General features: G+C 34.6%; 1 protein-coding gene across 1 annotated transcript; it reads right to left on the bottom strand.

Moving 5' to 3' along the window:
• Positions 1–2,497: 2,497 nt before the first annotated feature.
• Positions 2,498–16,851, bottom strand: LOC126821813 (uncharacterized). Its single transcript, XM_050550313.1, has 2 exons — positions 16,641–16,851; positions 2,498–6,256 (listed from the first exon to the last, which is right to left on the bottom strand). Exon 2 carries the CDS (start codon positions 6,149–6,151, stop codon positions 5,165–5,167), a length of 987 nt encoding a protein of 328 aa, XP_050406270.1. The 5' UTR covers positions 6,152–6,256; positions 16,641–16,851; the 3' UTR covers positions 2,498–5,164.
• Positions 16,852–17,478: the final 627 nt, after the last annotated feature.

Raw genomic sequence — 17,478 nt, 5'->3', positions numbered from 1 at the left:
GTCAGATGTTATAAAAGCTGTTAAGCATTTGAAATATAATAAATTCTATGGGAACTTATTTGATAGGATTATTCTTATTCAAAATCAGGACTGTTTAAAATCATCCGATCTACAGTTCAGCTTTAAGAATAGACACTCAACAACACAGTGTTCGTTTGTCCTGTTTCACACCATTTTTGACATTAAAAGATTCAGTAACATGTTATCCCACTTTATGCGAATCGCTTGGTAAATATAACTGTTTAAAAGAAATCGGCATAAAAGTGGACATAAACCTCTTTTTATCAGAACTCTGAATGATTTGACGTAATGGACACGGTCGAATGCTTTACTTGCGTCTAAAAATGTGACATAAATATTTTGCATATCTGAATGGCCGCGTGTATCTGATTTACATGTCTGAACAGCGACTCAAGGGCGCCCGGGTAGTGAAATCCACTCCTGCCATAACAATAAAAAGAAATTTAAAATAAAGTTTTTGAATTATTATTTAAACGGTAGAATAGTTAATCCTCGTACGGAGTACCCGTTTAAAGTTTAAAAGCGGGCGATTTGATGTACACATATTTAGGCTATAAACGATCCGTAAAGATAAAAACATGGGGTCCTGCTCCGTCCAAATAAAATTAGAGATTTGCATTTTGAGTGGCTCTGAAATATAGAATTTTCGTTGGGTTAGTTAATAAATTCTGTTCTAAATAAAACGGTGTTCAGGTGATTCGTTAAGTACTCCTTAATGGGCGGATTGGCAAGAGTATAGTTATCTCCCATCGTTCGCAATATCAGCTGCTCTCACCCTTACAAATGGCTAAAATCAATACATGGTACATTTCAATAAATGGCATGCGCATTGAGGTCTTGAGCAGTGGGAGGTTCAAAGGCGAGCCTATTAACTTTCTTGTCACCGACAAGTTTAGGATCAAAACTTGAATCAACGGCAGGCCTTATGATCTAATGCTAGACCAATAACCCCAACCCACGCACCCACACGTTAATTATAGGGATTAGTAACTTTACTGTTGTTGGTTGGTCACCTGGGTGGTGCTGTAGCATCTTATTCATCTTTAGCAGTCTTGCCATACACGCCATTTCACCGAAGCCAATGTGGATGTTAATTTTGTACTACATTGTGTACTACAAATATTTTGATTGCGATATTATTTTAAAACATGGTTTATCTTCCAGTACAATCATACAACAAGTTGTTCTCGTCTGGTATTAAAGATCTGTACATATAGCCATTATAAACAACCTAACAAAATGAAATGTGAAATGGAGTTTGACGTCCTATTTTTCTGCATCAACCGGAAACGGGTTTCCGCCTACTCTTCGACGAATTTTAACTGCCAAGGGTTTTACGTGGGACCCCCGTTCCAGATAACATCATGACGCTAAATTTAGGTAAACTTTACGTCATTTTGGTTAACTTTAGGTATTAGCGTCCGACAATGGTAAAATTTTACATATGTAGTTGCTTTTACGTAAGAATGGTAATGGTCACTTTTACGTTATGATGTGAATCTAACGTTAATTTTATGAACAATTTCTAATCCTCTAGACACCATTCTTGAAAGGTACCCCGCCTTGTGCCACTGACAAGGGGGAAACACGCTGCCAAATTCCTAAGTACTACTCGGCCTTCTAAATTGTCTGTTCTATCGCATTACATTATGCTTTCAAATTCCAGATAAACGTTTTCGCATAGTTTAATCTAATACTGCTCGTAAACATCTGGTTTAACATATTTATGTTATCGCAAAGTGTTAATATTACCCTGCTACGGGAGGACCGGTGGAAGTGGGAGAGATCTGTTTTGTTCCATAACCATTTAGATTTGGATTTTTCTTGATAAAATGAAACTAAGGTTTAGCTTCCAACTTATCTGCACCAACTGGGAAATAAAGACGGGTATATGCTATGCAGTACGTTTTAAGCGGGGTTCCTGTCTACTTCACAATCGCCAGGGGTTCTTTTAAGTGTACGAATTGACCGCGGTTTTTCGTCCCATCCCACACTACTCACAAGATGAAACCAGACTAAGAAAAATACAATATATGCTAGGGGTTACATAATATTCCTGCTCCAGTGAACACCGTGAATCACGGTTGGTCGTAAAAAGCTGTTCTTGCTGTCTTTGAGAATAGTGTATAATGACTGCACGTTAGGTAATGGAATAACAATTTACCAGGCAGATGGAATAAAACTAAATCAAACCATTTGTACATTTTATTGGCCGATTAACGTGATTTCAGATATGGACATCTATTAAAATGGCATTGTCTTGGATGGCCTCAAACATCGTCATTAGAATTCTTATGATGTGTCAGCTGCGTGATCCCAAATTCATGTGACGATATAAAACCGCGACATGAAACAAACCTATTTATAAGCTTCAATTAAACTTTTAAATCCGGGCTAAGAACAGCGTGGATAAGTTTATCGGGTTTTGCAAATAAAATTTACTGAAAATAACAGATGCTAAAACAAAAAACTCAAATTACTGTATATAATTTTAATAAAGGATGAATGAAACATTTGATACGACAGCCATAACAAACAAACAAACAAACATACAAATAAACAATTTACCATTTTGTTCATGTTTATCAGCCATACAATAATAACAAATTCATAAAATATATGTATAAATAATTAAAACATACCAAATTAACATACAAAACATTCTCTCCCACAATACTCCGATATATTCCGCTTCAAATATAAACTATAGTACTAAACATATACTCTATAAATCAAATAAATTATGATTGGTTCCGCCTATATTGCATTGGTATATTGGAGCATAAATCATTATTTACCAAAGCATAGTGTTTAAAATAGACGAATTAATATGAATAATTTGCATAAAAAACAAAACATATACAAACAAATATGGACGGTATGCTAAATACAAACGTGTATATGAACACTTTTCGTAAAAATTATAATATGCATGTACATGTATACAAAAAATAGGTATGGACGGAATGATATATATTAAGACATTTATATACATAATATGTAACTATATAAATAATGTACATAAAGTTATATTATACAATTGGACGGTTTTATGATGAGGCGTGATTAGTTATTTATACTTAACATACAAATAATTTAATTTAAAAAATATAATAAATAGTGCAAGATTATAATAATTTAATTCTATTTCTTTCATTTCGTCGTTTTCTTTCTTCAATAATCAAAAATAGCTAATGAACAATAAATAAATAAAATCATAATTTCTTAAAGTAGTACATTCAAGAATCAAAATCAAAGACAGAATATACGATCACAACATTCATTAAATTTTTAAACTAATTTAAGTCTTCGAACGAAACCGTTTTCATTAGCCCAGCCGAGGCTAAACCATAGGACGTAAAACTCCATTTCATTTCATTGCTTCGAACTTAAATACAATTATTTTTTTTCTGTAAAGTATCTCATTTTGTACCCCGTTCCCCAGACGTATCTATTACTTCCCTTTAAAATATATCACACCCACCCCTCTCCCGCCACCTACCTTCACAATACAACTACATATTATAAAGATCCTTTAGCTACAAATCTATTTTATGTATTTACACGATCACAGATTCTTGGACAAACCATTTTCTTTATGCCATATTATGTACACATGGAATAAATAAATAATAATATTGATGACGAAACACTCTACAGGTAAAGTGATATAAGTGACAAACAAACAATTAAATGATTTCATAAATGGAAATTAAATAAGACATACAACGTGGGGAAAATGGTCGATAAAGATGATAACCTCCTTTTAGCAAAAAATACTTCATTTTGTTTTTAAATGCAAATATTTTCGATGTACCAACCCGTGGTCATATTCCCATTTCTCAAAAACGACATCTTTTCCTATCAGTGCGAAAGTTCAACTACTTTTGCATCCGTAGATTACAAACTGACGAGTTACCCCGATAAAGTATTAAATATCTGGTAACAGCGATTTTTTTTTGTTTTTGTTTTTTGTTTTTGTTTCTACAGGCTAACGATAAATACATTTAAATAATGATTATGATAATAATATAAGAAATGAAGGTTATTTGAGGATTCTGACTAATGGACATTCACAGAAACCCATCGCTCCTGCCACTCTCCTCTTAAGACATGGTAATATATATATATATCTGCAAAGAATCAAAGTTTCATATAGATCGTACTTGAACTGGCGGAGCCTTGAGCTGTTTTCGAAGACCGTCGCTCCCAATAAGAACAACATGATTATTGCTTGGGGATCAGTTGTTTGTCCAATAAAATAATTTTTGATCACCATCTCTAAAGGGTTGGGAAAATTCCGACGGTCCGTTTGATCACGACGAACTTTAATACAAGTTGTTCTAATTATTTCCCTGACCAGGATAGCAATTATGTAGGTTGTCGGCCTGACTTGTATGCATAGTGCTTTACTAAATAATCTAGGAGGTACTGTTCTGGGATTATTCTTGTAAATCAAGGGATGGGATGTTTAAGCCCTCCCTTCGGCATAGATGACAGGGCCGCCAATTTATTATGCCATTACCCGTTATAGAATTGGCTACAGGGGGTGCGCAGAATATCCAGAGAAACGATGGGTCTTAAATTATATGCGACTAATACAATAATATAATTGCGACTGTACATTGTAATACTGACATCAGCAAAGACATCCATTCTTTTCATAAAGATAAAAATAAAAACATTTAAATAAAATATTATATACTAATAATTTCTTCACACATAAAATCAAAACTCTTATTTTTGCAGAGCATATATTTGTAGAACAGGCATATTGGGTCCCATTTTTCCCTGGCTTACGTTCTTACAGTCGAAATTAGGCATTTTTTAAAAGTAAAGCCACGCTATGATCTATTCAGAGAATATTAGATTTTAGAACAATCGCGCACCAATGCGATAGTGAAAGATTAATTTTGCCACTTCTCGGGAGAAATCCATTACATACTTTAGATTGAACGGAATTATATTAACACCATCCATAAAGCGAAAATGGGTTTCTTTTAGCACACAAATAAATATAGACCCAATGGCCTAATTCCAGACACAATCATTATGTTCTTATATTTTCAAGCAATAGCCAACCAGGTCAGTTGTAAGAAACAGAAAATTCTCTAACAAATCGCTACACAGAAAGCACTGAGATTCAAGCTTTAACATGGGCCATGTCCTTCATTCTCATTTGATGTTTATTAGAATGCTTGGTCACGTGATACGAAGGGTGTACGGGATTTCCTTCACTGCTTATATCGCTATGGAGATCATCAGATTCTGAGAGGTTACGAGAAGCGTCTAATTCCCGAACTGGACTATAACCATTGTATTCTGATCGACTACTCGGTATTATAACATCCTTTTTACTGACGTCATCACACGCAGCACTCTCAGATTTTGTACTCAATTGAGTGTTTTGTCTATAGTGGGCATTCCGCCGCTTCCGTTTTGATTTTCTGGTTTCCGTATTACGTAAGGGTAATAAAAGGGCACATTGGGTGGTAGATCTATGAGTATCCAAGTTTTCACTTCGAGGTGTCGTTGCTGGCACTGGGTCTGTGTTTGAACACAGCGAATACTTTTCGTGTTTGTCGAAACCATTGTGTTTTGGATTAGGATCCTGTGCTTTTAATGATGGCCGACTTTGGCTATTCGTACGAGTTTTATTCGTATTACGCGGTGTCACATAACTAGCAACAGACGACTTCCGGTCTTGAAAAATAGACGGTAGTCGGAGATCATCATCGTCGTCATCATCGTTTTCAAATCTATCCCGTCTTGTGGTTTTGTTTTCGGGTGTAAAATCTAACTGCCTGGTCGTGGATAATCCTATGTTTGACGGACAACTTGGTGAACGACATATTATCTCCCTTCGATCTTTCTCCTTTAACCCTTTATGCAAACTAGACACACTCGTAGAAAAAGAGCGCCCAATACTCGGAAGTTTCACTGGACTTGACGACAAAGATGAATTCTCATTGGATGAAAATTGCCCATTTCGCCGACAGTCAGAATCAGAATCACTGCTCGGTGTTCCCCGAAAATTTATTGGCGGGAGAAACCCGTCGTCCTTGTTGCTAGGCATGCATGCAGGTCTTGATGACGTATGCGGTGGTGTATCGTTATCAGATTTCGACATTACCTCATGAAATTCAAGATGGTTTTAATGTTATCATTTTTCACTGAACAGAATATCACACATTCTGAGATTTTCAGGGATCAAATATTACGTCATTTTCATAACCTGAAAAATACAAATGACATAGTTTATATATAAATAAATGTGTAGGCTATATACTACGAAACATAACTTAAAATCTAAATGAAATACAAATAATAAAGAGGGAAGAAACAATTTCTTTTTTTTTCTCAAAAAGTCCAAGTTAAACCCTAACCGTTGCTGAAAATAACAGCTTTAAAAACTAAACGACTATCAAACATTTTAATTTGCGCTAAATAAATTACCGTTTAAATAAAATTATACAACAACTTCAGTGCAGTACATAACCTAGTCTAACCCCGAACTGTCTGCGGACAAAACAAGAACAATGAACAACAATAAAAACCAAACCTATTTCATTTTATAAGAAAATGACAGAAAGAGGAAATGACGTCATATCGATAATCAAAACCTATTGAATGAATTTACAAAGACAATAGCCTGTGATGTCAACTCGTTTTTACACGAGAATATTTTAACGCTTCTTGACAAAAGATAATAAGTAGAGAATTTTAAACAATAATAAAAATGATGCTTATCAAAATATGCTGTTAATGTCCAAAATATAACATCACATAATATGTACATTTATGACGCAAATAGCGTAAAACATGGACCAATTAGTGTTTTGGCTATTCTGCATAGTGGATATATAGTATCGCATTATCGAGAAACAATTAAAACTTGATCAACACATTTGGCTTGTCATAATTAATCAATTCATGTGGATAAATCTGAAATCCTTTATTGCGCAGAGTCACGAAAAGCTTACAGAAAACGTTTCAATATTAAAAGTATATGTGGACCAAAGGTTACGAATGATTTCTTATTTCACACAAAAACTTCGTCGTATTGGTCCTCTCCCGCAGCCAATTAATATATTACCTCAGCCAAACCTAGAAGTGGAACGAAGGGAATGTCAATGTGAAGCAAATTATGTACTTGTTTCTTTTGTTAGAATGGCCAGATTAGCACACCCATTGTCGATATGTTTTAGTTAATTATTGACAATAAATAAAAAGAAAAGATATACTCTTATAAAGTACAACAATAAAGTCCGTCACAAATCCAGCGCGTATACAATAGGCGTGATGGATCCGAATCTGGACTCCGTTATTTATATTCAATAATTTTGCATAGAATATTCATTTCTTTAGTCCAGCCCCATGAGTTATAATATAAATATAAAAAATAATGAGGCTCTGGATTTCCAATTTTCCTAGCAATAAAATTAGTAGAGCTCAGTATTTCTATTCTCTTCACGCACCCTTAAACATAAATTATGCAAAAGCTAAATCTGCCTTTTGTAGGTCTTTCTTTAGGCCTGAAATGTTTTCTAAATTATAAATTAGACATTAATTAACTGATCCAGACCCTAATCAACTCTCGATGGCACCGGATTTCTCCGATATTAAATAGGTTAGAACGGTTCAGCCATATTTTGATTTAATTTAAAAATGGAGTAGCGAGTGGTTGAAATTATTGCACACGTCTTGTCAAACCTTCAGAGGCTAATATCGTCGCTCGCAGTAGAGTAATTTGAATGAAATTTTCAAATTATTCATTTTACATTATCTATTTTCGAATTATTATAGCAAATGGCTAGCTCTTTATCGTAATCTTACATAATGTATCTTTAATGGTCAAAATGGCAATATCTCAACAAGACAGAGAGTTCACCTCAGTAGTTATCATGTTAAAAAAAAATGCTTATCACAATCTAAAAATAATATATCTTTTGTAGAAAATAGTATTCTAAATTTGGTAACATTTTATGACTCAGGAAATCGACTTACCAGCAACTCACTATAGTAAAGTATGACTAAAAAATCCCAAAAAACTAAAATGGCGATCCTAAGAGTGTAACAAGAATTGACGTGACGCCTGCTACAAGCAAGAGCGAACTACGGTTTACTCTGTGAATCTGAGATTGAATCAGTCCTCGCCTTAATCTAACCTTATTAATCTCTTTGTATTATCGTCACTGTTAATCATATCAAATCCTTAACTTCTCTCCGGTATAAACATTACTGTGGGAGATAATCCGAAAATCCACTCTACAGATTAATCGGGTGGAATTGTTTACAGACATCCCGTCTCCACTTCCAGTCTTTTGATATGACCGACTAAACAACAGAAATCAGTGTAATGTCTGCGTCAGAGTTTTATACATCTGAGTGTTTCATGGTAACCTCTTATAATTGGGTATTAGAACTGATTAACAATATCCCACAAGCCATGAAGAACATCACGGCCCGATCAGGAAAAAAAGAAACTCATTAAGTTTTGTGTCATAAAATGAGGTGGTTAAAATCAAGAGAGAGAGAGAGAAAGAGAGAGAGAGAGAGAGAGGGGGGGGGATTTTAGGTTAGTTTAATTATGCCATTTGATGGAAGGGTGGTGACCTTTTATATTCTTTCCATTTTATCAGGAACATCGTCTACTCGTTCGGTTGGGACAAAAACCGCGGCTCCGTGTACACATTGGCGTGCCCGTAAAAGAACCATTGACATATGGAATTCGAAACAAGAGTAGGAAGTATACCGGTGCTGTTCGGGCAAAATGTTCCCCATAGCACACTGTATGGCGTATGCTCGTCTTCATCAGCTTGGATGGAACAGAAAAGTAAGACGTTAAAACCTCCCTTCGTTTCATTTCAATTCTAATTTATAATCGATATAAAGAACAAAACTAAAAAATTGATATAGTTTTTTGTAGCCGCCAGATATATCTACAAGACTTCAAGGGCACCTGTATTATCTCTGTAAATATCGGATATTCTATTAGCTGTAAACTAAATACAATCTAAGATAGAATTAGTTTATAAATTATATAGTAATTAGATAGGTGTAGTAGTCAGAGACAGGTTATGTACACTGTGTTATTATTATACATATTACATGAACACACAGTTAACACACTTTCAAGGTCATACATTTCATCCACAAGTTATGAAAAACAAGAATATGGACTTTATCTGCAGATTGATTGCAAGTTGACATTTAAAGCAATATGGTCACAAATAAGGGACGTTCTGTATGATTTAATTCCAGATATATTTGTGGCTTATTCAAAAAGATAGCAGAATCACTATTCAAATCGGCATAGCATGCTAACACGGAGTCGGCCCAAAAGTTGAAACAATATTCCGTCATTGTAAAACGATTAAACAACAGGCAAACCCCTTAATATTTTCCAAAGTTCTTTCCTAACCAAATGTGAACATGGATTGTAAACAATGACGAAGAAGATTGTTCAATTTTGAGGGGTTCCCTTAATTAACTTACTAGTTAAATTTGTGTAAAATATCAGTGTTAATTGGCATTATTAATTTGAATACTCTGCGGCATAAAATCCAAATTCAAATATAGTTTGCGTCTACTAAGACTTGCATTTTATTCTTCAAAATTCTGAATATGAACTTTTATTTATAAATAGAACCATTCTATAAATGGATATCTAATGACGAAAATAATCTTTTTATTAATGAAAATCATAACTACATTTGACATTGATATATCCCATTGTGTAAGGTATATAATAATACACAGGTGGATAATTAACAAAACTCTCTTAATCTCATCACAAACATATACATATAATCCCCATACCTGCAAAAACACTCAATGTTATTAATTACATATTGATAATATTGTTATAAAACCTTGTTATTGTTGGCTCTTTGACCTTATACATTAATCACCCCTCATATTATGTCCCTTGTTTGTCTTCCTGTTAAATGAGATATCTTGTTATTTGTTCATGAAATTATTTTAGTATTATTAAACTGCCCACTCATACAGTGACGTTTTTCTGAATAAAAGAGACATACACAATAACGACATGAAATAGAAATAGAGCTTAACATCCTATTTTTCTGCACCAATCGGGCTTATGCAAACAGTCTCTCTCAGGATCTTTAAATGTGCTGCCGATGGTGTACAGAACGGATTTTCGTATCATTCGAACGACAACAAGCTTTTGCATGCGATACCTCCTATAATGCACCGTAATCCACAGAGAACTTACTCGGTTAAGAAAGGGATCGAATCCCAGGAGGTACCGAGTTCGATTCCGCTGTTGGCCGACAAAGTCCCTGGGATTTTCCGGTGCGGTTATCCCGCGTCAGTGCATAGCACATATCAGTTTTCATTAATGCAGAAAAGTTCATTTCAATTAACTGTATTGTTTAATGTGGCTAATCTAAGTATATTAGCCAGATTCCCATGTCTATCTCTAGCATATTTATTTCATTTTGGTTTGAGCTTAGCATTTATTCAAAGAATTTATCGTTGATCATAAAATGTGAAGAGGTTATCAATTTCGTGCCAGACTGTAAGGCCCTCGTGTATTTCAATCTCCGAGAAAAAAACCCAACCATTTAACAACCATATCATATTCAAGAGCACGTTACAAGTGCAACGATAGTTCATAATTACATCTTTCTTTTTCGTCAACATGTTATTTCAGCGTGCCGAAATATGCAATTCAAACTCTGTATATAAATCTTATATGTTAACAAGCTCCTTACATTTGTTCTTATATTATGCAAATACATAGTAAGTTTCTTTCATTTCCTAACCCGGTTGATCGTGAGTCAACATAAAAGGATTTTTGATAGTCGACGAAAGATCATAAAGCAGAACTAAAAAACATCTTTAGTCAACGTTAACAAAATGATGCCCGTTTTAGTTGAAACCGCTTCTGGGTTTTCATCCCACGCCAGCGACGAGACATGCGTCCTTGATCGCTCCACTGATGCTTCTCCTGGCAAATCTGGGAGCTATTCCAATAGTCAGTGTTCAGGAATACGCAGGTGAAATACCTCTTTAATAAACGTATCTCATTATTCCTGATTATATTAATTATTTTTAATCAACGCCTGTTATATGTATTGTTTATTTCCACCTGGCATATAATATAAGAGGGATCTATTAATAATATCATCATATAAAACAAGATTATAGGTCTGGTCATTTAGAACATCATAATAGTCTTTAAATTAGTTCCCGATACTAATTAACTACCGCATATTGAGGTAATACTTTGGTTGCGTATAAAATTGGAATTTATATTAATACATAGTAAGTATTAAATAATAACACTGATAATCGATGTCGAAAATCGACAATTATTTTAGAGATTTATTTCGATATAATTCTTGAATTTTAAGATGCTCTGTGGTGCCTTCTTTGATTGGCATTTAGTAATTGAACATATTAACACAAGGTACAATTTTATGGATAGACAATTACTGAGTTTAATACAAAGCGACGTTTCGACGAGGATACTCTCGTCTTTATCAAGCAAATGATACAGGTATGTGAATTGTAGGCAAATATATACAGAATATGCAACAAAAATAACAATCAAATACAATTGAAACTTAACACCTTTGATTAGAGGGCCATTTACAACCTCACAGTGGAAACTCTTGCAGGGAATAAAGGGGGCGGGGGGTCCTATTATTTATAAAAATCAATGTGGTGAATGTGATACAGCCTTTAAACATACCACATAAGTTCGAACTTTAAGGACATGATAAGAAAAGCATCGACAATATCCCGTGGCTTTTCTTTTGTATCTAACACAATCGCAGAGCATTAGTTCAAATATTATCGCTATAGGATTACTGAACTAATGCATTCAACGATGAATCAATATGGGTAAAATAATATACTAACCAATTGCTTTGATATCAACAGAGGGTGGAAATGACCAAGGCGTGGCGGCCATTAGTATTAATTATTTAATGAAGATTTGGGGAATAATTTCTAAATTTTGCAGCATAATGGATAAATAATCCCGGCACAGACGTGATTAACAACTAAATGGTCATTACAATTAATTATATATTAAACTACCTGCAGGAAAAGGAATTCTAAAATTAGACATGGTTCAATGGCTAGCTACAGTTTAAAACAAGATCTTGGTAGACTACAAACTTCATGAGCCCAAAATTCTATCACAAAATATCGCCTTATGCATTAAAATAAAGATATTATAATGTTCATGTCATAATATATATACAGTGGGCCGTTTACAGATATAGTGCTTCTATTTTCATATGGAAAATTCAAGAAGTTGGGGTCGTACTAAGACTGAAATATGTTAATAATGCAGAATTCATGTTTTTTTGTTTTTTTTGGTTTTTTTTGGCCGAGTCCTAAACAGATTTTATTTCTTGGTAAATGAAAAGGACGAATGCTTCCCGGAAGTAGTCCCAACAATATGCTCTGGCGCGAGAGGAATAGGACACTAAAACAATGACCTGTTCGATCATCTTAAAGAAAACTGCCGAATCTCGTATAGTTTCAACAAATTATTATTAAAACAGGTTAATCCACCATAAACAAACACAATTAATAATGATGATTTTAAATGCTTCTGCTATCTGTTATTGAAACTGTGGAGAAAAAGGGAAAACGCTAGGTTTATGGATAGCTATACCTCCCAACAAATATCAAATAATTTGACACAACAATGATAATTTGTCAGGTGTACCATCATAATTTTTGGTATCTAATTTTGTTGAACACCCCTGGCACACAATATCTGGTTAGACATAACGGTCGCTGGCAGAATAATAGTGTACATCCAGTTCCATCGACTCTCATGTATTCAAAGTACATATACATGTTAATTTTCTTTCAAAAGATTTGATATCATAGTTTCACGGGAGATTTTAAGGAGTGGGATTGTTTAAACTTAGTTGACACAACAGATTGCAAATTTCACGACCTGTCAGTTCGTTGACTTTTAATATAATGATTAATACTAACACGGTTTGACCCACCTGACTTCATATTTAACGTTGATCAAGGTGGACATTTCTCTGACAGAAATTACCTAGATTTAAACATTTATACCAGACGGATTAACCCTTTCAATACAAGTACTTTATTAACAACAGAGTTTAACACACATTGATACCTCTAATGGGTTAATAAATAATCTTATTTAGCCAGTGTCCCCCATATAAATCAAATTCAAACGTGGTAAATTAACACACTTTATTCTTCTTTTCTTTTTTTGAAAATGATATAAACAAACACACATTAGACATTACTAGGCCAACATGTTGAATTTTTGAACAATTTATGACACGAACAGTGTACATGTACAGAGGAGTCGTGGAGTCGAGTGGGCAACAACGCAATGGTAGAGTTATAGTGGTCGCTCACCCGATATTGCCGTCGTATAATGTTGTTATTTACAACTTTTAATAATTGAAGCAATTACGTAATTACTTAGTCTTCGAACAACGGATATTTTCAAACTATTCAAATTGTCATTGTGACAATTTACTTGATCAGATAGACTTTCACTATATATATAGACGGATTGGGTGGGTCAACAGAAAGTTTTCAGCCGATGATCTCAATTGACATTCTTAGATAAAACTGGGTAATTTCAGTCGTATTTGAATTTATTCACAGACGAGGGGGCTATATCCCCAGAACGTATATGGGATAATGTCAAATGTGTGTTGTAGACTGCAAGTGTTTCAGTGGGTGTTTGGTTAACGTCCTTGATTGTTATCAACACGATGATAAGATATCTAAACTAGGCCTCGATCATTTTGTTTCAGTTTGAAAATATTTTGTATTCGCGGGGATTTCGAGAAGGAACGAAATACCACTTTTGCAAGAATCTGCTAAAAAAAAAAAAAAAAATACCCCGCCAGCTACCGTTTATTTTATTATAGACTATTAACTTAAAATCAATCTATGTACGACTAACGGTATCTGTTTTCTATGGAAGCCTATAACTACCATTCATAATTTCTACTTTTCGCCTCTTCAGAACACGAAAGTCGAAAAGTAGAAGTTACGACAAAATGTGAGGCGACAAGACGGTATACAAGCCAAAATCAACTCGAAAATAGGAAATTAAGAAATAACACACCGCGATAATAGCGCCCCCCGTTTTTTTCTTAATTTCTACTTTTCGACTTGCATTTTGGCTTGTATACCGTCTTGTCGCCTCACATTTTGTCGTAACTTCTACTTTTCGACTTTCGTGTTCTGAAGAGGCGAAAAGTAGAAATTATGAATGGTAGTTATAGGCTTCCATAGTTTTCTACCTGCGTCTCCATGCGTGTCAATCGTCTCTAACACTGATTATTATTATTACTGTCTTTATGACAAGAAGAACTATATAGAAATATACATCACGTAATAATGATGTTTTTTTTCGCAGTAATTGTATAGTAAACGAATACAGACTAACATTAATTAGACCTCCCCATAGAAAATTAATTGTCTAGATCTAGACATGTTACTAAATTTTAGTGGGATTATTAATGTTATTACACGTTCTTATACAATTTGTAGCCTTATTATAAAATACAGGTCAAATTAGTTCACATAATATATACATTTTTAAAAAGGAAAGAAATCTTCTATGTGGCGAAAGAGTGGACTGCCAGTGGATTCTCTCTGTTTAACGCATGTCACAATCTAGATTCTTACCACAAGTAAATGAAATGAAATGGGGTTTAACGTCCTACTGTTCTGCTCCTTTACTGGGCTAATGAAGACGGGTATACGCCATACAGTGTGCTATGAGGGAAATTTTTCCCGGGCAGCGGCACTATCGCCTACTCTTGTATCGAATTCCAACTGCCAAGGGATCTTTTACGTGCATTCCAATGTATACACGGGACCTCGGATTTTCGTCTCATCCGAAGGACTAGACAGCTGTCCTTGTCAGGCCCTCCGTTCTGCACCACTGACAAGGGGAAACCACGTCGGAAAATCCAGATGAACTTTCTCGGCCAATGCAGGGATCGAACCAGCGAGCCAGCGTCTTAACCACCTATCCACCGTGGCTCCCCTTACCACACAAAACTCAATCATTTAAATAATTATGTCAAAATCACAGATTTGTTGTCATATATACTATGCAGCATAGGTGTTGAGAAATGAAATGAAATGAAATAGGGTTTAACCTTCTACTGTTCTGCTCCGATCTGGATAATGAAGACGGACACACGTCAGTCAGTGTATTCCAATGGACATTTTGCCCTGACAGGGGTTCTTTAACGTGCACGCCAATAATATGTACACGAGATCTAGGTTTTTTATCCCATCCGAACGACTATACGTTGTCCCTTACCAGGCCCTCCACCACTGACAAGGAGGAACCACGCCGGAAAACCCCAACGTGGATCAAACACGTGACCTCTATGTTAGCGAGCCAATGTCTTACTCATTGAACCACTATGGCTCCCTTTTGAGAAATGAAATAGGGTTTAAAGTCCTACTTTTTTTTACACCAACCAGGATAATAAAATACGCTATACAGTGTCGGGACAGCGGCATTTCCGCTTGAAATGAAATTAAATGGGTTTTAACGTCTTAGTTTTCTGTGTCAGCTGGGATAATAAAGACGGCATACGCCATGCAGTATGTGTTAATGAGGGGTATCTACCTGGATAACGGCGGTTCGCCTCCTCAACGAATTTCAACTGCCAAAGCTTATTTTACGTGCACTTCGGTTTTTCGTTTTCTAAGCGAACATCTAGATTATACTCACTGAACCATTGAGACCATTCTTAATCCTTTACTACGTTCAACTAATATAGCATGTAGAAACACTTCCCTCATTAAAATACATTATTATTCTATGGCGGTGTACTCTGCTCAAAGTGAACGAAGTTGACCAATATTTTATATTTTGAATGCTCGGCTTTCATGTTCGTAATAAATGATTGAATATTTTTTGGCCCCCCAGGTCGGAATAATTACGTCATTGCCATAATGTTGTTTTAATGTGAAATTCAGTCTATATTACATGCCTCATCCTTTAATCATATAAAGCAAACACTTCATACGTGGTTTATTAAAATAGTCTGCCACCGTATGAAGACATGAGATAAGTCACATATTTTTATTGATTAAAGAAATACCAAAAAAATAAATAATAATCCCTGTATGAGTATATTCGCTGGTGGGCGTTAGTTTGAAACGTTGGTTTTCTTTTTTAACAGTTTAACTATTTGTACATAAAAAAAAACGAGCTGCCGTGTGACAATATGACAGTATGAATATTAAAGTTAAAACGTTTAGTCTAACTCTAACATTCTCATAAAAATAAAATTAAGGTACAACATAAGATGGCTTTCCGTTTATCAAATATTAAAATTTATTAAAGTGAATACATTTAATCTAAAAGTCTCATATTTAAAAAAAAATTATGGAAGAAAAATTGCACTGTTTCCGTTTATAAATATGGTTATGGGTGTCATGTACTAGGTTGGGTATGGGTCCGCACTTTATCTAAAAATAAAATCTAATTTAACTTCTTCATTTATTGGCGAAGTTCTGATATAATCAAAGCCATGTTTAACCCCTGATGAAAGTAATAAGCGTTGAGTGTTGAATATAATACTAATACTACTTACATGTTATCGGTAGGCCTATAATCCTATAAACTGATGTTTAAACCCAATACAACACGATATAACCTCAAAATCACCCAGTCAATATACCACACAGGGTCTTATATTCAACACTTTTACTAGGTATTCTAAACTATGATATATCTAATATACACTAGTTAATATCCCACCTTTCTCTTCTATAATCTCGTTATTATATGACACTTATATCATGATAAACAATAATACGTCATACCACTCGTCTCGCCTCTTTCTTTATATTCTAAATTACCCACTCGTGCAGCGTCAAATTTCAACACTCTTTACGACCTGATCTCAAGACTACTTCACCTGTACTCGAACAATCCGGACAAGTAAGGTTTGATTGCATGACACTAATGAATCTTATTGTTTAACACGCTAATAAATCTATATCAATAGCCTTGATCACTAGTTACGTTAGGCGTGTAACTGCAGAGTATAGGGTAGTTTATGATCGAGGCTAAATTAAGGGTGAGTATTACAGACATATATGGGGGGAAAATATAAGTGTTTAATATTATGATAATAAGATTAGCAAGATTAGTTTAGAAAGGGGTCAGACCCCCATCGCCAAGTTCAAATGTTTATGCAATGTAGACTTAATGAATATATAATTATCTGAAACTATACATATTATAATAAATACATCCACAAATCCACCACGGATATCCTTATCTTCGAGGAGGCCCTCTTCGTGGACAGTTTAAGAAAAATGATATCTGGGGATAACACAGAATTAAACACAAACAAACTTCACCAATAAACTATAAATTACCAAAATGATCTAAGCTGAACCATATTTCGAAAGATAGCCATAAGG

The sequence above is a fragment of the Patella vulgata genome, chromosome 5 (genome assembly GCF_932274485.2).
Source record: "Patella vulgata chromosome 5, xgPatVulg1.2, whole genome shotgun sequence".
Classification (NCBI taxonomy): Eukaryota; Metazoa; Mollusca; class Gastropoda; family Patellidae; genus Patella; species Patella vulgata.
Note: the sequence above shows the minus strand (reverse complement) of the source record. Positions and strands in the feature narration are given on the sequence as shown.